General features: G+C 43.6%; 1 protein-coding gene across 2 annotated transcripts; it reads right to left on the reverse strand.

The window, feature by feature from the left end:
* Positions 1–8: 8 nt before the first annotated feature.
* col6a2 (collagen, type VI, alpha 2) lies at positions 9–18,879 on the reverse strand. 2 transcript variants are annotated; one of them, XM_023839970.2, is made up of 28 exons: positions 18,693–18,877; positions 16,800–16,890; positions 13,725–14,320; positions 12,845–12,865; positions 12,389–12,454; positions 12,240–12,293; positions 12,051–12,095; positions 11,921–11,947; positions 11,441–11,467; positions 11,261–11,305; positions 11,084–11,137; positions 10,885–10,947; positions 10,650–10,712; positions 10,403–10,456; positions 10,242–10,277; positions 10,076–10,138; positions 8,741–8,803; positions 8,315–8,377; positions 7,950–8,012; positions 7,816–7,866; positions 7,589–7,687; positions 7,374–7,436; positions 7,092–7,127; positions 6,941–6,986; positions 6,628–6,780; positions 6,075–6,530; positions 5,136–5,174; positions 9–1,755 (listed from the first exon to the last, which is right to left on the reverse strand). In XM_023839970.2, the coding sequence occupies exons 2-28, from the start codon at positions 16,873–16,875 to the stop codon at positions 1,154–1,156; spliced, it is 3,024 nt and encodes a 1,007-aa protein (XP_023695738.1). In that variant the 5' UTR covers positions 16,876–16,890; positions 18,693–18,877; the 3' UTR covers positions 9–1,153. The 2 variants fall into 2 exon arrangements, with proteins under 2 accessions (XP_023695738.1, XP_023695739.1); XM_023839971.2 differs by lacking the exon at positions 9–1,755 and adding an exon at positions 1,986–3,344 and having other exon boundaries at positions 18,693–18,879.
* Positions 18,880–26,465: the final 7,586 nt, after the last annotated feature.

Genomic DNA, 26,465 nt, shown 5'->3' on the forward strand with positions numbered 1-26,465 from the left:
ACACTGTGTTAATATCATTGTTTTTATTGAACATACACCTGAAGCCTGAGGTTAAAAAATTACTTGATCCCTTCAGGGACCAAGAGAATCATTACAACACCTTAAACACATTAAAACTCATGCGTATTGTTTTGTGTTTGTTTGTCCGATGTCCAGACTCCATTACATTTTGCGAAACATAAAAATGTGTTTACAGGAAATATGCCTTTTTTGTGACTAGTACCTCTCAGTGCATTAATACATTTTACACTTTTAAATGTTTAAATCCTGAATCCAGACAGCAGTGATTTCAGGTCTGCTGTACGGTTTCTACATTTTGACTCTCCCGTTTTCACAATTCTGTACGGATATCTTCACTTCTTTTAGCCCCAAACAAATCAGTTGAAAGTTAAAAGGACTGTTTTTATGCTGCATTATGGTTTCCCTACCACTTCTCTGGGATGTGCAAGGTGCAGATAGTACAGATTTTGCAGATTCTACCCAAGCTGATCTGTGACTGACTGAACTGAGCCAAATGCAGTCCTTTCTGCCCAAACACCCCCCCCCCCAAACTGACTTTGCCTGCAATATCCAGACCACTAATCACCAGCCAGTCTACCCCTGACTAATGGACTGTAATATGTACCTTACAATTAAAAATTTTATACCGTACAGCTATATTTTCCCAGCAGCGGTCAGCTTTGGGAATACCATTTCCTGCATTGGCTTATTTGGAATTTTCTTCATTTCCTCAGGAAAATCTACCTTTAAGCACTTGTGAAAATGCAATACACTACATAAGTGAACAGATTTAAAGACACTGCGTGACTATTTTGGCAGAATGCTGCTGTTTTTATTATACTGTTCTGAAACTTGAAGATGGCATAAGAACCTAAATCCAGAGTGGACTTTCCGGTCCAAACTAGAACATTTAAAAACGTGTAAATCTGGAAAGGAAAAACAAAAAGATACATACACACACCCCCTCGCACTTTAGCACCTTAATTGAAATACATTTTTTTTATTAATCCCAGGAAGATAAAAAAAAAAGTGACTGACTGTAACTTAGAATCATGTCACGATAAGACACTCAGAAAACATTGGCTGGATATTTTTTGTTTCTAGAACTTTCTTTTTGTAATTCCTGCCCTGATTTCTCCTCCTCTCCCTTGCACTAACATACCCACCGGATGAAGCGTTCGAAGAAGCTTGGCTTGTTGAGTACCGCATAGTCGTGGCCCCTGAAAATTGCCGACCTGTCGCCTAGCGCGAGCTTCTGTAGGACGGCATTGTCCACATCGTTGCCAATCGCCACTACGGTGGGCACTACGTCCTGCTTCCGCATGCTGCTGAGAGCCTCGTCCAAGCCCTCAGTAGATGTGTAGCCGTCGGTGATGAAGACGAAGGAGAGCTCGGCATTGCGCCGCACTTGCTGGACCCGCTGGTGCGAGATGATGTTGTCAATGGCATATGTGATGGCCGCACTTACGTTAGAGGAAGAATCCATATAGGTCATGCGGCTGAGGGCATCTGCGATCTCGTCGGCGTTGCGCATCAGCCGGAAGACGGAACGTTGCGTGCGATCGTCGCCGTAATGCAGCAGCGCCAGGCGGGCGTGCATCGCATCCGAGTCACCGTGCGCCAGCACTAGCCGGCGTGCCACACTCTCCAAGAACTCGCGCACCTTCCGGAAGTCCTCGTGGTCCATCCGCTCCGAGCCATCCAGCATGAAGATGAGGTCAACGGGGCGCTGGATACAGCTGGCCACAGATGGTTCTGAGGGGATAAAGCCCAACTTAGTTTCATGGCACCGATGACCGACGCTGGCAATCGCTAAAGATCGGGAGCAAACTCTACTGAAGTCCACCAAAGACCAGGTCAAAACTGCCATCCGCATTTGACCAGACAGCTGAAAATCTCTAATGGTCTCATCTGTTTACCGATCGCCTCGTGATCCCGAAGTCTTCATGGTCTTTCAATATCCGAAATAATCTGACTGCAGAAAATTTGCTCAACGATTTATTGCTTAATACTCTACAAGAGGGGTGCAGGAAAAAAATGGTACGAACGCAAGAAAAATTTGCAGCGGCATGTTTCACAGTACAAGAAACTGGAAACCTGTCTTCCGCAGTCGTTTTCCAGGGGAGATAAGGCACATGACTGTAACTTACAGTATATGGTATGTGAGCTATGGTGCTGCATGCACGCTTCAAAATCCTTACAAAACCGTCCAAACATATACAGAGTTCAGCTTCACTTCAGGCCTCACAATATTCTTTACAGCTTTACATTATATTAGGAACAATTTTATACATATATATTTATAACCAATATATAATTAGGTTTATATATCCAATAATAACGCTCATCATCTGACCTCAGACAAAAGTGGTTCATTTAAAGGGATTTTCTTAATTTCATCTAGTTCTCACTAACAGCTAATTAATGACCATATGTGGTACAACAACAGAGTGAGCTTTTGTTTACCACGTTTAATGAGATTTTGAAATTGGCCAAATATAGCTGAACACCATTTCTGAATGGCCATAAACTCCAGGGCCGAGACTGGAAGTCTTAATGTACTTCCCAAAACCCAAGACCAGACGTTTCTCGGTCTTTTCTTGAAATGTAATAACCTTCACATCAATGACAATTTCCTGTAGTTGTTTTCCATGCGAAGTGTTCATACACATCATTGCTATGTCAGCAGTATTATACACCAGAAGGTTTATAATACCGTTGGACCACTGGAAGCTGAGGGCACCTGCAGGACACATCTGGTAATAAATGCTCATTCCCAGACACCAGAAGCCAGGAGACAGCGGGCACAGCACATGCGGCATTTGGGAATGTGCAAAATCAGCTCGTTACGGTTAAATTCACATTTATCCATTATTCTTTATATGATATGCAGTTGGGCATGCAGTTCATGCTTGCAGTCCACACTTCTCCAGTTCTAGGTGTGTTTGTCTTAAGCTGGCCCAGAGAAAATATACTGAGGTTATTTCATGGGGGGGAGGGAAGTTGGGGGGAGAAGTGGCTCTATGAGGGCTTTGTGACTTGGCTTGGTCTGTCCGTCTAACACAATCCCAGCGCTTTGTCGGGGTCGCCCATGATGTCGGTGTACACCGCCCTGAACGACTCAATGAACAGCTTGGTCCACTGCTCCCTCTCGTCTCCCGAGGCAAACTTGGCGCGCTCCGCCGTGTATGCCAGGGTGGCCACGGCCAAGGGGTACTGCTGCTCGTCCTTCCGGGAGCGGAGCAGGTGAGAGACGCCGCGGAGCGTGGTGGGGACGGGGTTGCCGAACCCCTCCTCTGACACGGCTTCGAACGGCAGGTAGCCGTTCCGAGGGGGGGCCACATCTGAAAGTGAGCGGCAAGAACAATAGTGTAAAACGTGCCCCCCAGGAAGGCCGTTTGACCGCGCGTTCCGTTCCGGGACACGTTGTGGGCGGGGGGGGCAATGGCAGTAGGGATCAGGGCACTTAGGGAGATGGGCTCATCACTCGGAGATTCCGGATGTGATCCTCAGGAGGGGCTCGGACATGTAACCATTAACCAACCACGTAAACAGAAGCTGCTGTGTATACTGGGCCAAAGTTTCAGTTGATTTGGAGTTAGTGAAATGATCAGCTGCCTGATACTATATATGGAAAAACAGCATGAGACTGCATTTCTGACGTTTGCCTGCGATGTGAGGTAAACAAGGTGCATCGGCGTGTCAGTCTGAAGCAGAAATGCACCACGCGGTCGTCATTACACACATGAATGGGTGACTTCACTGTGGTCCATAAGCTGACAACATGCACAAGTTTAAAGACGAAGGAATCTGTCCCTTGTTATATTATGTTTATAAATGATATTATATTTTAATCTGGCAGTTCACCATTTTTGGAGGTGACTTCCACAGGATCTATCCTGCACAAAAGTCAACAACATCCAGCAACATGTGGGTCTGAACTGGGTAATATAGCATGTTTGTCCTCCATCCCTCGTGTCATCCCTCAGGTTCCATTTATTCTGATAATTATCCAACAAATTATCAAGGCTGCCCTATATATAATATTTACCTGACAATATTAATGATAACAATGAGCTGCATTTATCTAGTTTTTAAAATACCTTAAGCGATTTATATTTTTTTGAAGGATAAGTCACCCTGAACCCCCGAAGTTAGACACTCGTCGTTATACATGTCAGCCATTTTGAATTAGAATAGTCGGAACATTCTGCCATTTTGTGTGAGGAGGTGAGGAATTATGAAGCCACTGGATATTAGGTTTTCTGACTGGGTCTGGACACCAGGATTCACACCTCTAGTCTTCCCAAAAGTGAAAGTGAAGCCCTCCTCCATACTGTGTCCACTTCCCTGTATCGCCGTTCTGTCACCTCTTATCAGGTCACCCTGGAGACACTAGAGGAATCAATTATATTGTATCTAACATGTCTTTCTTGTCATCACTTTAATTCTATTTTACAATTGGCTCTCCGAAACCCCGCCTCATCCCAGCCTGGGCCAATCATATCCCACGTATTCATTGACCTTCTTCCATGACAGAATCTCATAGGTTCTCCAACACACATGTGGCGAGGATAGCGGTGCATAATGGCACATCCCCCACTGCATGAAATTAGAAGATCGTCTGTGCCTCAGAGCCCCCCAAGCTGAGGTCAATTAAAATCACTGAATCTCTTGATACTAGTTAAAACCCCACAATCTATGCCTGACATCCTACACCATTGGAGCTAATGATCACGATCAGCAGATGACCTAGCCTTAATTGACTAGATGCAGTGACTGCTTGTTTCTGATACCTAGTGCGAGTCTTTGCTATCACCGAATTCTCCTGTGCGTTTCTTGACGGACACTTGATTTAACCCATCGCTACTTTTAACTGCAAGAATTAGTGATTCCTAGGGCGGTGTAACCATCTATGAGAAACCTTTCTGTGGAGGGTCCCCCATGAAGCCGGGCTTAGTGGTCCGCATGTGGAGGCCTTCAGACTGATCGGAGCATAGATGTGGGATTCTCAGCTCTCATATTCTCCGTTTCTGAACAAAGTTGTGCAGCTCCGGCTGCAGAACCTAAACTAAACTAACTAAAGTAATTTCATGGCTCCCCCCAGAAAAGCAACATGCATCCATCAGTCTTACCTGTTTTGCATGGCAGGTCAGGACACACAATTACAGGATCTAGGATGGAAAAATATATTATATTTTAAGTTATATATAGCATGGTAGCTAAGTGGTTAACAGTCTCCAAGGCTGTCAGATTCTTGTTTGAGTGTGTGTGTGTGGAAGTTATGTATATATTACATTGTGGGGACTTGGTCCCCATAATGTGATAAAGCTTGTAGATTGTGGGGACCTTTTTTTTTGGTCCCAACAAGGGGAAACTCAAATTTACAATCATCTGTGAATGCAATCAAAAAACGACAGGGTAGGGGTTAAGGCTGTCATTATTGGGATTAGGGTTTTTCCACAGAAATGAATGCAGAGTCCCCACAAAGACATGAATAAAAACATGCATGTGTGTGGTGGGGCTGCATGTACTCTTAATGATTGTTTTGGTTTTCTCTAGGTACTCTGATTTCTACCCACAGTCCAAAACCATGGTCAGGTAATAAACAGTAATGGAGTACAGTAGTCCCCACCCCCCGTACCCTTGGTTTTAGTAACCGCGATTTACCAGTCCAAAAAAATATTGTAAAGTTCCAGAAATAAACGGTTTATAAGTTTCAAACCACACACCAAGCGATTACATTTTCAACCGGAGGTGAAAAATGGATAGATAAGCTATATTAATATCTCATTATATATCAATAAATTCATATTCCAGATTTTTTGGAATGCTGTTTTGGGAAGTTTCACTATCTGAATAATGGCCCTATTATATTTGAGGTAAATGGTTGTACAAACTATGGTTTAAACATCTTAGAAATAGTGGTAAACCAAATCACAGAAGAACTGGCTTTTTATTTCTGGATTGAATGGTTTAACCTGATTTGTTCATAGAGGTCATGGAAAGAAGGTGTTTGGCTGGAAGTTCCTGAGGTGCCTGTTATAGCTCAGGAACTGCGGGAAGCTTCTCACCAGGACAAAGCACGGTCTCCATCTGGTCAATGAAGCTTTCGGCCAACAGCTCAGTGAAGCTGGGCAAGCGGTTGACCCGGTTTGGTCTGTTGCAAGCGATGGACCCCAGAGTCTCAGGCACCTCTGTCTGATTAAAGGTGTCACTGATTCCAATGGCGTTGACGTCTACGAGGGGATCACTGCAGAGGTATTGTAGATGGCTGTCATCATCACGGGGGTCATAGCGGCCGTCTGTGATCACCACTGCCATCACTCTGGCCTTGGTGCGACGGCTGCCTCGGATCAGCTGCTCATAGGCGAACTTCAGAGCAGATGCTGTCCAGGTACCACCGGCAATCCATTCTAGTTTCTTCACTTCCTCTTTGAAGGCGGACAAGGAGTCGACTCGAGCATCATCGAGTCGGATGGCCTGGAAGGTACCGTTGTGGCTGAACTGCACCACACCCACACGGACACCTAACAGGGACCAACAGGAAGCCAGGGGCACCAGTGAAGAACATACATGCATGGTACCTGTAGAAATGTACACATGTAACCAGACTGGGAGCCTTACCTTTGTTGGAGTTGGGGTCCTTTTCAATGGAACCCAGTCTGCTAATGGTGTTGATGACAAATTTTTTCTCCAGGTTGAAGTTGGACAGCCCCACACTTTCGGAGCTGTCGATCACAAAGACAATGTCCATGGCTCCACAGTGCTTCTCACAGTCTGGGAAGGGACAGAAATACTGTCGTCTTGAGGACCTGAGCTGTCCGCTCACTTACACTTCATGTGTCTTTCCAATAGCACCACTGAAATTGGTCTGCGGTGGTTTCAGAAGTGTGAGCTAGCTGTGCAAAGGGCACTCCAGCCTAGCAAAGATACTCACCGCAGCATCCACACGTTTCTCTCACGTAGGACATGACGTCGCATTCCTAAAAAGGAGTCAAACCTATTTATTAGTAGGGGATTCGCTAAGTGTCGCTTGACAGTAATCTTTTTAAATCTAAAAATCTTGAAGCATGAAGCTTTTTACGTACATTAAGCCCCGGTTCACCATACGGTCCAGGATCTCCCTGGAAATACATAGAGGTCCATCACATCAGAGGAACACATGGTGTGTGAACATGATGTTGGCATATTGGTTGCTAGAAGCGTGCCATGTTCACTGTGCCATACAGTCAGCAAGCGCCCACAGTCAGCTCTTACTTACGATTGTTTTATTTCATCATAGGCAATTCTCAAAATCGATAGAAAAACTGGGGAAATTTAAACTTTAAATTTAAACTGGGGAAAGTTTTTTTGCAGCCTGCAGGACTTACATCGGCACCAGGATCACCTCTAGGTCCTCTTGGCCCAGGTTCTCCATTAGGACCAGGCTCACCCTAGAAAATAGCAGTAGAGATTTTCAGGATGGGGGGGCACTCTACCAGAAACCCTTCTTCCACTGTAATTTCCCATTTCCCAGTAGGTGCAATTTCCCACAGTTGGCTTTGCCTCATGCTAAAGTGAGGCATCTTAAAGTGAGGCCACTCACCGGTGTTCCAGGTGGCCCCTTCACTCCAGCTTCTCCCTTTTGACCACATTCTCCACGGCTTCCCCTCAGTCCTGGCTTTCCCTTCTCCCCTCGATCTCCCTGAATGCATCAAAACCTCAACTGTTACTTCCTGTCATTCACACATTGATTAGCACTCAGCAAATTTGCCTGGAAGTCTATCATTCCATCAAGCATTAGTCAACTAAAACAAGTGCTAACGATCTTACCGATGTCCCCCTTGGTCCAGGGTAACTGTAGCCAGGTCTTCCAGAGTCACCCTAAAAATACAGTATTAAGTAGCCATTAGACATTTACACACTTGTATTTATGACCCAAGATAATAACTGTACTCTGATTCTACCTTTGGTCCTTCTTGGCCAGGTTCTCCTCTAGGTCCAGGGTCACCTTGTTCTCCACGGGAACCCTGAGAATGAGAATACAGTTACATACATTCATTCCAAAAACAGACAACGATATGTTAGATGTCAAAATCATTGTGCTGTGACAATGAAAACCCTATTGAAATGTCGTAGTATTAGATTCTAACTTTTAGTATTCTTGGGGAGAGACTTATCTTGGTCAGCATCAACATCAGTCCCCATGCATAGTGGCCATTTTCAGACATGACACTCACCAGAGATCTTTTTTTTTTGGTATCATTATGAAATAGTTTACTCTATCTGTGTTTGAGCTTTTGTCAGAGTCACTCTCTCACTTGTTCCTTACATTTCTCCCAGATACTCCCAGCTCCCCCGAAGGACCTCTTGGTCCCGGAAGACCATTATCCCCCTGTGAAAGACAACAAGCAGTTCATCACAGTCAGAGAAGCCACTGTTAGACATGGATGTTCAAACCCTCCCAGCAGTCCTCCACATTCATGGTGCACCGGAGACTTGCAGAGATATATTGGTTATACATCTTAATGTGTCAGGCCCATAGGTAAAAAGCCTGTAAGTCTAAAAGGTGACATTCGGTTTCCTATTGCTTAGCCATTGGGTGACCTGCCGCTTCTCTCTGCACATGTAGGCTGTTCGGTCCCACCTGCTGACTTTGCCTTCGTACAGTTATACACTTGGTGCTAGGTTAGCAAAGCTACAGATCGCTCCCCCCTACTCACCCCCCCCCCCCCCCCCAAAGGCTGCCACTTCTTACCTTGGCTCCCTTGTTTCCCGTTTCACCCTGAAGGCCTCTTGGACCCTCAGGCCCACCTTCACCCTGGGAAATGAGAGATCCAAACGAGTCAGTTTCATGTTAGAGACGTGCCCCTGTGCGCTGCCCAGGGAAACCCCAGCCGTGAGCTACACATAAAATCTCCATCAAAGGCACATAATCGTTGTCAGATGCCCAAAGGCTATTTGGGATATCAGAGCACCCCCCCCCCCCTCCTCAATATTCTATTTTAAGTTACCAACTGGGGATGGGGGGGCTAGCGATGCTAAAAGGTGCCAAAGGCGAGGGTGGGAGGTGCCAGGGGGTGGGCGACAGTACATTCTGCTGTCCGGATCCATTTGGCCAACATGTACTGACAAGCAGAATTTCATGATTGGTATTTTACTGGTATATTCTGCCGAATTTCTATGTTTCTATGCATTAACCTCTCAATTACTTCTTAACTATTTACAGTTAAGTGAAGATCCTTGTTATATTTGATATTTCCCTACTGATGGCAATATATTAAGAAAAAGACTATTTCCCGATGAATGCTGTTTTTACTCCGACCTGAAACTGCAGCATACGTCCAAATTCCAACAAATTCAAGGCACAATGCCCCACCATCTGGCGAGGGGCTAAAATGTATCACACGCCTTCTGTCATTGAGGTTCACTGTGCAACGTAAAGCACTTCGTAAAGAATGCCCCCCTGCTCACTTCCACTGACAGCCCTGTAGACGTCACTGCAGAGAGAGTAACCCAGCTGTCTTGTTCAAACGATGGAATTCAGATTAGGTGACTCTAGATTTTTCTTCGGGGGGTGCAAGGTGAGAGGGCCCAACCAGTCATTTATTACAGGCTACACCAAAATGAGCTATATGTAAAAATAGGAAATATATTTACAGTTAATTATTATACATCAACAAGATGGATACAAGTCACATTTTCAAATATAACTTTAACAATATAATTTACTTATACTGGCGTCAATATGTCCAAATAGAATTTTCATCTGACCAGTAGGGGGTGCAATTGCACCCCCAGCACCCCCCCGAGTAAAATCACCTAAATAAGCCAAAATAACGCCTCATAAAACATTTGTGGTATTTTTTGACCTCACTAGACAATGCTCTTGCCTTGCTTTGGGGCATACTTTAAGCTTTTTTTTTAGTGGACAGCACCATCTAGTGGGGACAAAAAATATAGCAAATGGTTAAAGAAGCGCAGTTTGCCATCACTAGACCAATGCAGCACAGGGTGATCTATGAAACTCCCGACCACTTTTAACACATTCATTTGAGTTAATCTTATTCAACTGAAAATGCGTTTTGCTCACCTTTTCCCCTTTTGGACCTGGACGGCCTTGTCCTCCTTTAGCCCCCGGGTTACCCCTTCTACCCTAATGAGAACACACGGATAAAAATTAGCTCTGGCTGCATTTAATATTTGCAATCCGAATATAATATTGATTTTGAAAAAGCATATTTTGAAAGCCATCATACAGGTTCTCCTTTAGGTCCAGGATCTCCAGGTGATCCCTAAATAAAAAGAGGTCAGCCATAGTTAGTAGCAGAACGACATCTGCAAGCCATCAAGGTTAATGATTAAACAACAGTGGTGGCCTGTATTGACTAAAAGGCCCGGTGAGGACTTGGGTGCTCACTTTAGTTCCTTTATCTCCAGGTTGACCAGGTTGTCCTGAAGTTCCTCTCTCACCCTGTGGCAGAGCGACACTTGTGTCAACAATGGAAATGCTATCAAACCTGATTTGTTGTTCATGGCTTGCCCCGCAGAAATCCCAACATCAGCACGGGGGATGTATTGAAAAAGTCTATATATATATATATATATGTATGTATACACATGCAATAATCATAAATATACATTTAATATTACACTTCCTAATGCACCTTTTGTCCAGGGTCTCCGGCTGGACCAGAAGGTCCTGATCGCCCAGGACGACCACGGTCTCCCTGAAAAAAAATTATGTTCAATTTAGTCATTAAACACACCAACCAAAAAGATTAGAGTACATATTTACACATGCTTCCTTTTCATACTTGACAGTCCACCAAGCTACGCTACTTCAGAATGAGACTCTGATGGAGACATATCTGGCATAGAGATGCTGGATTTTCATCAAACCTTCTCTCCGACGCTTCCAGGTGGTCCATCAGCACCCACATCGCCAGGGTAGCCTCGAGGTCCCTGTGAAAGGTACAACAAACTTGAGGGCTTCAAGCAAATATAATAAATGGATAAAATGAAACAAAAGCTTTGTGTACACCGCCTTCAAGCAAATATAATAAAAGGATAAAATTAAACAAACACTTTGTGTACACACCGGCTCTCCGGGGTCCCCTTTACAACCAGGACCTCCAATGCGCCCAGGTTTACCCTGTACAGGGAAAAACAACACGATACAGTCATATTATCTCCTAGGAGTAACCAGAGCTGTGATACAGAGGGTTGATCTGGGAAAAAGCTGAGCAAAGCCTGAACATGCACATTAACGTTTCACCTTTTGTCCATCAGTTCCGTTGAATCCTGCGTCTCCAAGCACACCCTAATTAGTGGAAAGATGTTTTGAAAATTAAACATCAGTTTCCAGTTCTGGAGCACTTAGCTGAGTTGCTAATGACTTACTGACCTAATAATAAAATCATGTTTAGGCAATCTTAAAATGTTATGATGGGTTTACCTTACTGCCTTGAAATCCCATGTCACCCTATAATATAAAAAAAAGATAAAACATTAAGTTATTACTATACAAGGACTTTCCCATTGTCATCAGCATTGTTGGTGTCTGTAGGCATTATCCCATTTGCCTTGCATCGTCCCTAATGGGTTTTGTATATGCTTCTATGAGCCATAAGGCATTTGGTGCTCTCTGAGCTGAATCTGATCTCGTGCCAGCTTGGGCTGCCCCAAGCTCTCTAGCATCTTCTCCTGGCATTTGTACAGACTCTCCCCCTATTCTACAAACATACTCATCAGTTGGACTAAAGAATCTATAGTAAAAAACGGTTTTTATTGTCCAAATGTGGGAATGCCTAGTGGCCGACTGCTTCTGATACACTCTTGTGATTGTAGTAAGTTAATACTGTATCTGGACAGATGGGTGTTCCCCTACATTAGATGTGTCCTAAAGTTTTATTTGACATATAAGAACAACCATTACCTTTTCACCGTTAGGACCAGTGCCACCCTAAAACACAAAAAAAAGAGTTGATGCATGAAAATTTGATATATTTTGTGAAATTATTAATGGATTTGGTTTCTGAGGTTTAAGGCAAAGACAATCTGCTAACCTTTGGTCCAGGGTATCCAATAGGACCTTCTATACCAGGGTCACCCTATTGGAAAGATGATGAGAAATCAGAAGGTAGGAATTATGAAAAGCTTTGACTAGATTTTTTCAGTTGTGGTTATCCTACTGAAAATGTCACCCAGAATGTCCTAAAACACTGTCCATTGGCTTATGTGTCCAGGCCATCTACCTCTCGACCTTTTTCGCCCTTGGGACCAGCGTCACCGGTGGCTCCTTTTGTCCCCTGAAATCAACACATCAACAAAAAAAACAAAGCTTAGGACCAGGATCCCAGTACCACTTACTGAAAAAGGTGCTCTCTTTTCAAAACATACTTACTTTTTGACCTCTGTGACCTTTCGGACCAGGAGGACCCACATTCTCCAAGCATTTTAATTTGTAGCACTAGACAATTTATGGGCAGAAGGAAGAACACAGACGGAATGGCATGAACATCACCAGGCAGTCATGCAGGTGCTTCCATTTTCTATGTTTTGTGGCATGCAGAATATAAGTGCATAAGTCCTTGAATAAATCCCTTAGATGCACACTTTGTAAGTTAGTTTATTAACTTATCCATGTCCTGAAACTTATATTTTTCGGAAAATGTATTTCTGAAAATTGCGTCATAATGTGGAAGCCAGATCTGTTTATGACAGCGTCACTGTATACCCTGATCGTCACTGAGGGTGACATTGCATCACTATGATCGTCACTATTACGTATATTCTCTTTTTTATGTGACATGTGCTACACCCTCACTGGGGAGCGAGGTGTTCCCATCATGCATCTTACCTGCTCATAGGCTTTATGTTTCTGTTGAGAGAAAAAACAAAACACACCACAGTATTGAGTTGGGGGCGGGGGGGGGGGGGGTAGTGGGGGATGGGTCACCTATGCTCACACCAGACTGACTACAGCATAACACTAAACGCAAGAGCCACAAACAGCTGAGTTATTCCAGTGTTTTCATCCAAATTTGGACCCAGACGCAGGAATCTATATTGCACTAAAATGCTTATAATAACCCCACGTTGGATTTAAATAAATCTTTCTACATAGTTTACTCAACCGGACGTAAGTCACTTTTAGCCCTGTATCCTTCGTTACAATACCCACAGGTCTGCCAGGAGCAGGATTTCAGAAAAGGACACCTAAAAACACATCACATAAACAATTCAAAGACTCTTGCCATTTTTGCAAATAAATAGTTCCACTTAATGTCCATGAGTAAGTATCAAACAGACGCAACTATAAAAATGAGTTACTATTCAAAATGATGAAAAAAGAACAGCAACGGGTTAAAGAGTATCTGATTTTTTTTTTAAGTTGTACTATTATTATTATTCCATTAACTTATTATTTATTATTCTACTCTATTATTCTATTTTAAACTTGTTGCACCATCTCTAGGAGTCACGAGACACTTCTCAACATATGAATACCTGAGTATACGACTGACAAGAAAGTTGAAGTTAACTGAATTTGCTCATGACTCTTACTAACATCAGAATTATTTTACATTTCAGCATAATTTAACATCTGTGCATAAACACGTTCATTCTACATACATATATACATACCTTCATTCATTGTTTCATACTGTACAGTATAAGCATGTTGTATTGGTTTATTTGTAAAGTAAGCCACTAAAAAAGTAAATGAGGGTTCTTACCATTTTTTTGATGATGGTGTCACTAACTTCAGTGGCGATACGGCCCTCGGAGGTGACAGCCACGTAATGGTCACGGTACAGCTCCACGGGGCTGCTTGCGATTTCCCGCATTCCATTCTCGTCCACGTTCTTCGTGGCTGCCACAGAAAACAGCTGAATCTTATGGTCTTTTGCACGCTCAGCTGCCGCCTTGATCCCATTACAGGGGTTGCCCGTGACGTGTCCGTCCGTAATGACCACAGCAAACTGCACTGTGTTGTTCGCCCTCCGTTTGGACATAATACTGGTCATTTTGTCTAGGGCACAATCGATATAGGTGCCGTTCCCCAGGTACCTGATTTGTTCAAGTTTTGTGATGAATTCGGCTTTGTTAGTGATGTCGCTGATGATCTCCTGGGTATGGGAGAAATGTAGACCTCCCACTGACCACATCATCTGCACCGAACCCTTGTAATCTCCGTCTGAGAGCTTGTTGACGAAATCTTTCACAAAATCTTGGATCATTCTAACCAGGCTTCCGGGTGGGCGCTCCAGCAGAGCAATAGTCTCAGAGGTGTCAATGACAAAGTACAAATTGATGGGGCATTCAGTACTTTCTGGAAGAAGAGAAGAAGCAAAATGACAGACAGTCAGATACCGTTAGCTTACCATGAACACTGGAACTGTGATGTGTTATACGTACAGTAGAAATCAAACTCGCTGTTTTAATCCTGTACAGAAAAAAACTATTCAATCCCTACAATGGCTTACTAGCCTCCACCATACAATATATATCATGCCTTATTCCTATCTGCCGGTGCGTCTGGCCTCCACCTTACACTGTATATCCTGCCTTATTCCTATCTGCCGGTGCGTCTGGCCTCCACCTTACACTGTATATCCTGCCTTATTCCTATCTGCCGGTGCGTCTGGCCTCCACCTTACACTGTATATCCTGCCTTATTCCTATCTGCCGGTGCGTCTGGCCTCCACCTTACACTGTATATCCTGCCTTATTCCTATCTGCCGGTGCGTCTGGCCTCCACCTTACACTGTATATCCTGCCTTATTCCTGTCTGTAGGTGTGTCTGGCCTCCACCTTACACTGTATATCCTGCCTTATTCCTGTCTGTAGGTGTGTCTGGTCTCCACCTTACACTGTATATCCTGCCTTATTCCTATCTGCCGGTGCGTCTGGCCTCCACCTTACACTGTATATCCTGCCTTATTCCTATCTGCCGGTGCGTCTGGCCTCCACCTTACACTGTATATCCTGCCTTATTCCTGTCTGTAGGTGCGTCTGGCCTCCACCTTACACTGTATATCCTGCCTTATTCCTGTCTGTAGGTGTGTCTGGTCTCCACCTTACACTGTATATCCTGCCTTATTCCTGTCTGTAGGTGCGTCTGGCCTCCACCTTACACTGTATATCCTGCCTTATTCCTGTCTGTAGGTGCGTCTGGCCTCCACCTTACACTGTATATCCTGCCTTATTCCTGTCTGTAGGTGTGTCTGGTCTCCACCTTACACTGTATATCCTGCCTTATTCCTGTCTGTAGGTGCGTCTGGCCTCCACCTTACACTGTATATCCTGCCTTATTCCTGTCTGTAGGTGCGTCTGGCCTCCACCTTACACTGTATATCCTGCCTTATTCCAGTCTGTACAGTAGGTGCGTCTGGCCTCCACCTTACACTGTATATCCTGCCTTATTCCTGTCTGTAGGTGTGTCTGGTCTCCACCTTACACTGTATATCCTGCCTTATTCCTGTCTGTAGGTGCGTCTGGCCTCCACCTTACACTATATATCCTGCCTTATTCCTGTCTGCAGGTGCGTCTGGCCTCCACCTTACACTGTATATCCTGCCTTATTCCTGTCTGTAGGTGCGTCTGGCCTCCACCTTACACTGTATATCCTGCCTTATTCCTGTCTGCAGGTGCGTCTGGCCTCCACCTTACACTGTATATCCTGCCTTATTCCTATCTGCCGGTGCGTCTGGCCTCCACCTTACACTGTATATCCTGCCTTATTCCTATCTGCCGGTGCGTCTGGCCTCCACCTTACACTGTATATCCTGCCTTATTCCTATCTGCCGGTGTGTCTGGCCTCCACCTTACACTGTATATCCTGCCTTATTCCTGTCTGTAGGTGCGTCTGGCCTCCACCTTACACTGTATATCCTGCCTTATTCCTATCTGTAGGTGTGTCTGGTCTCCACCTTACACTGTATATCCTGCCTTATTCCTGTCTGTAGGTGCGTCTGGCCTCCACCTTACACTGTATATCCTGTCTTATTCCTGTCTGTAGGTGCGTCTGGCCTCCACCTTACACTGTATATCCTGCCTTATTCCTGTTTGTAGGTGCGTCTGGCCTCCACCTTACACTGTATATCCTGCCTTATTCCTGTCTGTAGGTGCGTCTGGCCTCCACCTTACACTGTATATCCTGTCTTATTCCTGTCTGTAGGTGCGTCTGGCCTCCACCTTACACTGTATATCCTGCCTTATTCCTGTCTGTAGGTGCGTCTGGCCTCCACCTTACACTGTATATCCTGTCTTATTCCTGTCTGTAGGTGCGTCTGGCCTCCACCTTACACTGTATATCCTGCCTTATTCCTGTCTGTAGGTGCGTCTGGCCTCCACCTTACACTGTATATCCGGCCTTATTCCTGTTTGTAGGTGCGTCTGGCCTCCACCTTACACTGTATATCCTGTCTTATTCCTATCTGCCGGTGCATTAGGCCTCCACCCCGCACAGTATACCCTGCCTTTATCCACATACCTTTTAGGTTATTCCATGTTCCTAGTAGGATGTGTGAAACTTAATGCACGTTTCACACATTGCTCCAAAATTGCGAAACACATTTACCTCAAGAAACCCATATGATGGCATTCTATACATTTTACTCACCTTTGCGTATAAAAATACAGCTATTGAATTCACAGCAACAACTGAAGCGACAAGTAGATATCACTTCCCTATCTGTGCATTGTAATTAAGAAGGTGTAATGAAGTTTCAGTCACAATACCATCACCATTCCCTTTGACCAAACTTGTGCTGAACACAGACTTAATGCATCGCAAGACCATTACTCACCAAAGCATTTTGGAGCAGACAGCCCATGTGCGGCCAATGCCATCAAGAGGCACGAAGCGATGGCTATGTACTGCATTTTATCTCATCTGACCTGCAGCAAAACAGGGTTTCATTAAGTTGACAAATAGTGAAAGACCTCTATTTAGTCACTAGGGGGTACTAACAGAACCATCGCCGGAACATCCTCATTCTTAATTATTTACTCTTAATTTGGTTATAATTTTGTTCTATAGAAAAGAGAATGGAACCATATAAGAAAAGGAGCTATAGACATTTACTGTCCAAATAGTAAAAAAAAAAAAAGATCCATCAATCCTCAGAGCTCAGGCTTTAATAATACAAGTGAAGAGAAGTACTCTGCTTCATTGCTATTAAATAAACACACCCATAAACACACCACACACACACATACATACATACATACACAGTCAACAAGCAGAAAATCGGCTCTGTAACTAATCTCTTTTCGCTCGGATGCGGGTCAATTCTTGTATGCCAGTGGAATAGCGTCAATAAAGTTCCAATGAGTGTATAATCAAGAGATAACGCACAAAAAGGATTGGCGACCTCTGGTGGCCATTGGTGTCCACTTACATTTGTCGAGTCAAGTTTCTCATTTATTATAAAATACCGCGGCTATGAGAACATTTTATGTTTTATCTGAAGACTTTAAACACTTCGCTAAATTACAATATCTCCATCAAATATTTGGGAAAAAAAATATACTGACTTCACATTATCACAGTCCATCTTGGTGTCGGTCTATTTATCTAAGCCATTGAGTTCGGCTGCTCACGTAGAATTCAATAATTCCAAAATAATTAAATCCACTTATATTTAACCTGCTTGTTGTTTTGCTCTATAAATCCCTAATCTATAGGTAGTCATCGTTCTGCATTGACAGAAAGATTCAGTTAGAGCAGTATTTTAACAGAACTGAACCCCGCACACCTCTCCTAAGAACGAATTAACGCTTGAAGATCGTACATGGTTGTGTTTAAACCACTCATAATAGGAAAGTTTTTGGCTATGGAATAAGAAGTACAGGAAGAAAATGTCCCGTGCCCCGCCATCTTGTCTTTTAGCATTTATTTGATTGCTTCATTTTCTTTCTTAAGTATCACACACGAGCGCGTCCCTATTTTTCTTGAACGTATTGTGGCACCTCGGTGGCATTCAAACGTGATCACGTTTAAGGTTAGGTGGTTACAAACCTTCTGGGATGCATCGCCATCATATAGGTAACTCACACACATATATTACCATTAGTACCAACGTGATAATTATTTCGACAGTACTTTTAAAAACAGGGAATTCAAACGAGTTGATAGTTATAAAGATGATTTTTTTCTATGATGTACAATAATTTACAGGAAAAAATGACTGCAACTAATGCTCTTTATTGGTAATTAAGTCATCTGCAGCGTACTGCTACTAATTGTACAGCAACGCCTATATTAACCGTGGTATTAGAATTTCGAACCGTATATTCCAGAATATAGAAATCGAGAAATACATTTGCAAGTAACATTACATTAAAAAAATAAAAATCGGGTCAAATCATTACATGTAAACTATATTTCTGAAGAATACATCAACATTAATCATATGGGCAAAGATGAAAACAACTTAATACACGAACGATACTAGACATACTATCGCAATAAAACCTCCATATACTGCCAGATCAATTAACAACGTTTTTTTATTCCTGTTATCAACCTTTAGACACGAACTGTCTAAAGATTGAATTATTCATCCAAAATGCAAAAAAAGAACCAATGAAAAATCTACTACAGATGTCACACCTATCATATTTTCCAGCAGACTGTAAATATCATATGCAAAACAAAGTTACATTTCAAAATAAGTTACAGTAGAGAACGCGTTTACCTGCAATTGATAAAGAGAAAGAGAGGTTCCCAATCAGCAAGTTGGAGACTAACTGGGTTTATACATTCCTACAAAAAAAAAGGAATTAAGTGGAAAGTCCAGAAAAACGGAGTCAAGAAGTGGCAGGAGCGTCTAGCAGTAAGACCCTCTTTGCGCCTCTCCAACAGACTAAACTTTGCTTAGAGGTAGATCCTCCTCCCAAAATTTCCCAGTTTTTAACGACGTTAGATTGGGATATTCCGATTCTCCCCACAAGGCGACGCTGTGTACCCGCGTCTTTCATAGACATTGGTAGTCATCAGTAATGCATGTATTAATCGCAAATGAAGCCGTAAGAAGAACCTCCCGAAGAGTTTAAACGTGCTAAAACATGTGTTCGAAATGTTTAAATGTGTTCGAAAACTTTCTGGAATATGGGGAAGTAAATAAGAAGAAACCGAAGGTGTCACTAATAGGCCTATGGATCGTTTTGTCAAAAATAACGCCTCAGAGAGATGACTGGGAACACATCTTTGTTAGTATGCACGACTTTGGGAAACAAGTTTGTCTGACAGGATATTGAAACCATATGCATAAGCACTGAGGTCTGTGCAACAACAAAGAAGGAAAATTAGCTTGTTTGTTCGGAAAAGGCGGAAGACTCACTCAGGGCACTTGTTAGTCCCCTATAATTGACTCAGGTGCACGGAAAGCCGTGCAGCATCTTATAGCCAGGTGTCTGGCTGGGGCTCCGTCCCACGTTGCTGTGATTCCTGAGTTTATGGGGCTGCATATCGTTCTCCACACACAGTGGGATGTGTCATCAGTGCAAAGGAGCTCCACTGTTCCAGGTACTTGGAAAAGGGTGGTGGTTATCTCCGAGACCATCGTGTGTTTACGTTCTGTTGCTTAACAGATGATTTTATCCAAAGCAACCGACTTTTAATTTTATTAACACATTTATACAGCTGGAGGTTTTTACTACAGTTTATCCAGCTTAAGTACAGCAGGTCCAGTCTTGGGCTCATAATCTGTCTTCCAGTTACAAATAAACCGTACCCACAAACAATCCATACGTCATGTTGTGTTTAGGAGAAATTTTTGAGCAATTCAAGACCCCGGAGTTCTGCTTACTAACAATGAACTTCCTTTTGATATTTGTATCTCAGAAAAGATCAGAGGTAAACAAATGGATCCTTCTAATGTGTTATGGTGACTCTTGAGAATGTGGTTCCCAGCCCCTGTAGATATTTTTATTCTCTACATGTTTTAATTTTAATAGGAGTTCCCCATTTATGTCTTAAAAAAAGTGTGATCACACAAGCCCGATGGTTAGCTGGGAATAGTGACTTTACACAAAGAATGTCAACATCTAGAATAGAAAATGACATCGCCCAGGACATCAGCTCGACTTGCAAAGAATACAGAGAGAGAAAGTATATTTAGTTTTCCAGTTGTAAGAGCAATATGTTCATGTTCCTAAGAGAACACAGTACAAAACAGGCCTTTGTAATATGCCAGTCCCCACTGACTCAGAGCAGGAATTATTTTCCATATTACTGAGTCATCAAAGAGAAAACAGAGACCAACAGGAATGTCTGATTAATAAAATCCATACTACTCCATGCCCAATATATGTGCATAAAATAAGCAATGGTATATTCCAGTGAGCATTAGATTAAATCCCTGAGTTTGCTTCAGCATGTAAAACATATAAAATACTAACAGCTCTCATGGAGAATGTGGGCGGTCAGATTGTAAAAATCTGCCCTTTGGTAAAGAAAACTGCCTTCATCACTGGAAACACTGCTATCCGTCTTTTTTTTGTTCAAATATTTCACCTTACTATAATTTTAACTGTATGTTTTGTTTTATAATTCCTGCCTGATGCAGTAAGAACACGGTATGTGGGATGAGGTTCTCTACATCGGGTTCCATGCCAAACATGAGTGGATATACAGTGATTCTGTGTTGGCCTAAGAAAGCAGAATCCTTATCGATCCCGGTCATTATAATTGTGCAGAATTTACAGGCACTTCAGCAGTGGGACAAAGACGCGACTTACGGCAGACTGCAGACCCGAAGACTAAGATCGTTGGAGAGCTGAACATGACAGCAATGAACATCACGACTCAAATCCTGTGGAAACTCTCAAAGACTTTTGTCTGAATGTCACCCAGCCAGGAATTTGAATGGCTGATAAAATCTGTGAAGACGTTGCGGAAATTACAGCAAGCTGGTGTGCCATGATGGAATGGAAGTAGCCAAACAGACTGGCAGAAATAATCGCTGCCAGTTGGGCCTCCAGTAAACAGAGAGGTCAGAGGTCAGACCACCAGTCATCCAATCAGCATGTTGCAGTTTTTTTATTCATCTGTAAAGGTCAGAACAAAGGTCAACAAAAAGTAATATTTGAGTTTATTCTTGTATTGGAGGGTTTTGATTTCACATAATATATTAAATGAAAATCTGTATAGTATATATTAGTGGAAAGCAAAAAGAAGAACTGTGTTTGTATTGCAGATGATACATGTGGGCTAACAGAGTGCCAATGATTACTCTCCAAATTAAATATTATTTTACATTTCTAAGTAGTTTCATTATGTTGTTTTTTGCTGTTAGAAATTATACCATATAAATACATTAAAGCATTAATATGCTGAAATTGTTTCCTATTTAAATTCTGTCTTGAATGACTGACTGGTAAATATAGATAGAGTTTCATCTCATACATTGAAGATATTAATCTGCCAGTTTATCTGTCTTACTCTCAGTTCCATGGGCTGATTAATATGTTTTATACATCATATCCATCAGTCCGTCTTCTAACCAGTTATCCAGTATGATCTCGGACAGCCTGGAACCAACTCCTGAAAGCATAAAGTGGGGGAGCACACTGGATTTGATCACAGTCCATCGCAGGAGACTCACACACACACACACACACACACACACACGCACTATGGGCATTTTAGACACACCAATTCACCTAACCAGATGTTCCTGGACTGCTGGAGGAAATTAGAGTTGCCTGGGAAACCCATGTAAACACAAGGGAAAACATGCAAACGTCCCCCGCAGAAGTGGGGCAGGATCCAAACCCTCTGGAGGTGTAAAGCTGCTCACTACATGACAGTAACAAAACAAAAATAATCCAGATGATTGTGCATTTTATAGTATGACCAGTGCTGGACAGTTTAAGGTTCTACCAAACAGTAGGCAGTTTGGAAAGGTCTGAATGCAGGGAAGTGAGGCCAAGGTTCCACCCAGTGCTGCTGGAAGAGGCCCGGTCAGACCCGCCAGGAAACAAAAGCGGAGCAGATGTGCAGGCCGCCTCAGCTTCATGCCCCTCTTACCCCCTTGCCTGATAGTGGCGTCGATGCCAACGTGAGCAGCAGACTTCCAGGCTGGCTGCTTGGGCGTCCAGTAGCTTCTCAAAGTGATACTGGACAGTAATAAATAGATTAACTACATCTTAATGGATGAAGAAGGTGCAAAGAAAAGGACAGGAAAAATAAAGAAGCCTTCTGACCCACACAGTTGAGAAATCCTTCTGAATGCATGTTTCATAACTGAAAATTTATTCCGTATTTTTTTCCAACACCCCCCCATAATAAAACAAGGGATGGGTTTCCAAGGAAAAGCAGGTCATTGAGTTACATTACAGTACATATTGGGCATCTCGTAATCTTCCAGATGTGTACATGCGCTTGGCTTTCATGCACGCTGGGCATGCAGATGCAGGCTTGTCTGTTCAAGCTGTCCTCTGGACCGTAGAGGGCATCTCAGGTGGCTTTCTGCCCCACAGGGGATGATTCCAAGGGCCTCTGCGTTTGGAACACAACTGTATTGGTCTGGGGTGGGGGTCCAATATGATATGCTTTCCTGAGGACTGAAATCTGTAGTGGGGTCTCTGTTGCCCACTGTACCCCTCATGCAGCCCATACCCAGCAGAGATGTGTGGGCCTAGCATATAAATGCTTACATGCTGTGCATGAGTCATCTGGCTCTAATTGGTACCAGCTCCCCTTTGGGTTTGGCGGGGGGGGGGGGGGGGACTTACCTTGGGATTTGGTCTGAATGGGGATTTCTGAGGAAGCAAAGCTTTATTTTCTTGTCTTTCCAATTCATTTTGATTTTACTTTGAATTTCAGATGAATTTTAATGTCCGACTAATAAAATTTTTCTCTTTATTGATTTTCATTTTAATTTCCGATTAATTTTATCTCAACATTTTGATAAATTAGATGAGGAGCTGTGTTGTGAAAATCATGAGACCTTGGCTTGGATAAACAAAGCCCCCCCCCCCCCCACCAACTCCCCTTCTAACCAGGGTGTCTGCATTTTACAGTAACTATTTCTAATATCCATTTGGAAGAAATTACAACACCGAGCAGGACTCTCCCCCCTCTAGAGAGAGAGAGAGAGAGGGAGCGAGGGAGAGGGAGAGAGAGAACAGGTTGCTGGGTTACTGTGCCATGGAACCGCTGGCTGTTTAGGTAAATCTGCGGGGCTCGTACACTTAATGTAAGCCTCCGTTTGGCCATTACAAACATCTGCATGAAGACGAATGGGAGCAGCGTCTCTGAAAGGTCACAGATGCAGTGCTGACTGGAGGAATCCTAGCCCTTAAAAAGGGAAAACGTACAAACCGTAACTGTGAGCAGTCGCCGGGCCCCAAGCGTGACTCACGACACTGGAATGCCCTGCTTCTCTCTGCCTCTCCAGACTCCTCTCCAGTCCCACGGTCTGGACGGACAGGGGGGGGGAGGTTCGCAGCCATGAATCAGTACTGAGGCAGGATCCGGATTAGCGGATCGGATACTGGAAGGCTGTGCGCTGTGGTTCCAGTGCCATAATCATCCTTCACAGACCCTCAACCATCATAAAAAGTTTCATTTTGTTCAAAATGTCCACTAAGCAACAAAGCGTTAGTTCTGTGAGCTCTGGCACCGCTAAAGGCACTGACCCATGCGCTGGGGGGTCTTACGGGACCCCCAGACGACAGAGTGACTTACATGCCGCATTTTTATGGCAGAACAAGCCTGCAGGAAATTAGAGAGAAAAGCTTTCATATGGTTTTGGCTGCATCACTCCATAAAAGGATAAAGTGAGTTAGTTTAATGAAAATCAACAAAAATGATTTTTTAAATATTGGAGCTTAGTATGTGTATAAGTACAGCGAATACCCAGCAGTCCTGGCTCATTGTCATGGTGGACAGAATCACAGGATATGAAGATCAGAGGGTAGCATGGTGCACCTTTGTGGTTTGTAGTGCTGTAATATAGGCTATATATCAGGGGTATTAAATAGGAGCATTCCAGGTCCTCCCAGCTGCCAAATTTCAAAGCTCACCCCCCCCCCCCCCCACCCCCAGCCTTGGAAAATTTTATTGGGACCAGCGGACCTTAGATTTGTGTTGCTGATGGAATTTGGCTCCTTGGGGAAAAATTGATTGGCCCACTGTGGAGTACTGTATACTACAGGCAAACCGGGCAGCATGCAAACACTGCCACTTCACTCTCTAACCCTAAGAAGCGTAAATTAAACCCAGGAGCGTCTCTCCCCCCCCCCCCCCCCCGATACTTCCCCCATCCCCAAGCATTTGATTCATGTTTTGCAGGTGTGTAGAGGGGCTTCTTCCCTGCCCTAGCCCCTCCCCCATAACATCCATCCCAGTGTTTCACAAATCCAAAACCACTTACCCAACGAGCGTCTCCCACCACACACACCAGGGGATACCAGTCAACTGCAAGTACACAAGCACATACTTAGGACTGATAGATACTTTTATTAATCCCAAAGGGGATTTAGGAATACATAAGTTCCACTGAGATATAAACTCGTATCACTGTGCTAACCATTACACCATGGAACTGGGAAATGCAGCCCATTCTGCACTCAGGGACTGTGTAGTGACTCCAGTTAAACACATTGTCATGAGGAGATTATGCAACTCCCACACATACACACACAGTGGGAGAGAAATATATCTGATAAACCTACAACCCTGTAGATGGAAACATGTGATTCCACAACAGGATGAATTTCATTACTGGCTCTGGCCGGGTTCTGATTTTTCCAGGTCGCCACTGGCTCCCTATGTTCATTTTCCTCTTTGTGAGTCATGGATCATATTTATTTTCAACAAGTGGCTGTGTCACAAGCTCTTTGCAACACCATCAGTATTGGGGGGGCATTTTATTCTCCCCCTGTCAAAACACACCCCCTCACTGAGGCGGATTACGTCACTCCCCCCCACCCCCGGGTACCTGCCTTAAAACCAAGTACCACAAGTCAAAGACAGGCTCCTCATTCAAAAGAGCCTTCTTTCTGTGTGAGGAAAAATAGCCTCAGTGGGTGTTTTTCTCCGGAATGTTCCCTGTGAAAAAACACCTTCTGCTAGTGCAGTGACCAGTTGGTTCCATACAATCATATGTGTATAGAACACATAGACCGAGAACACTTAGGAGATGTACATCTCAGAAACCCCTGTACATTAGCATCTTTCTGCTGCTGTGCCAAACAGCCACTCTGACTTCATTGTCATTGTATCAGCTTTTTCAACTGGCTGAATTCAGCTGAGTAACTTTCAGCATTCCTGCGTCCAGCTGCTGGAAGGTTTTAATGACATTAACGGCAGACGAAAACCTTCTGTTACGACCCCCGTTTCTGAGTTAGAAGTTAATAAAATGTAATACAGTATCTAATAAGTCAGCTGTAAGATTTTGTTGTTGCGCTGCTTGGGTGGAATTGTGAAAGAAAGGGGGTTTAATGTCGAACACTGTCTTCTGTTCACTGGGCACCAATATTACCCTCCCAGTGTTCTGTGAGTTGGCCTAATTGTGTAAAACAGAGTGTATTTTTTCTAAAAAAAAGAACATTTTTGGTGTTTTCTATCCACCCATTGTTTTCTATCATTGTTGAGATGCAGATGCTCCATGATTGTGGTTTGCCATTAATTCCCGCTTGTGGAGTTAATGTTCCACATGTCAGTGGACTGGGAGGACCACAGAGTGTTGCTTCAGTGCACCCCCAAAAGCAGGAAGAGGAGGTGGAGCAGTAGGAATACAGCTCCCCTTCGTCCAGCAAAGCTTTACTTGAGTATCTGTGTGAGAATGTCATCTGTGTTGTGCTCCTTCCCGACAGTGCACTCAGAGTTTTTAATGTTTGCGCTGTTCCCTACGTGATCCCCGTGTCTGTTAAGGATCAGTGCTAAAAACAACACTTTACAAGTCGCTTTTCCCAGGAAAATGTTGCACATCTGCAGTTGAATGAGTCATGATTCTCAAAACTAAAAATGGGTTTGGAGACAATCGCAGAAATGTCTGCAGAAGTGCCGCCACAGACATGGGACTGTACCCATGATGCACTGGTGAACTTCCATTTACTCCATAGCGTAGACCCTAACCTCAGGATAAGATGGATGCTGGCATGCTTCCAATCAGAAGGTACCACACACATAGTGTTAGGAATACCTTCAGCAAGGGAGTTAATTACATTACCCCATTCATCCTATTCAGGATCACAGTGGGGTCCAGAACCTATCCTGAGGGCCATGGGTGCGAGGCAAGGAAAAACTCTGGCGGAGACGTGAACCCAAGTTCCAGATGGGCAAGGCAACAGTGCTAACCATTGCACCACCATGATGCCCTTATTGTATTGCCATAAAGATTATTTTTCATTTACATATTAAGTAGAAGCTTTTGTCCAAAGCAACATAAGAAAGCTAGGTCAGCCAGCATAAGAGGAGCAGCTGGGGTGAGTGTTATTGGGTCCAACTGGTCTGTGAT

Source organism: Paramormyrops kingsleyae, chromosome 16 (assembly GCF_048594095.1).
Source record: "Paramormyrops kingsleyae isolate MSU_618 chromosome 16, PKINGS_0.4, whole genome shotgun sequence".
In the NCBI taxonomy this organism is placed as follows: domain Eukaryota; kingdom Metazoa; phylum Chordata; class Actinopteri; order Osteoglossiformes; family Mormyridae; genus Paramormyrops; species Paramormyrops kingsleyae.

Excerpts from the sequence above, each read along its gene's own strand:
- col6a2 (XM_023839970.2), bottom strand. The coding sequence starts at position 16,875 with ATGCAGTACATAGCCATCGCTTCGTGCCTCTTGATGGCATTGGCCGCA. Across the intron at positions 12,455-12,844 it reads AACATAAAGCCTATGAGCAG|TGCTACAAATTAAAATGCTT; the intron begins GTAAGATGCATG and ends TAAATTGTCTAG. Across the intron at positions 10,948-11,083 it reads AAGGGGACCCCGGAGAGCCG|GGACCTCGAGGCTACCCTGG; the intron begins GTGTGTACACAA and ends TACCTTTCACAG.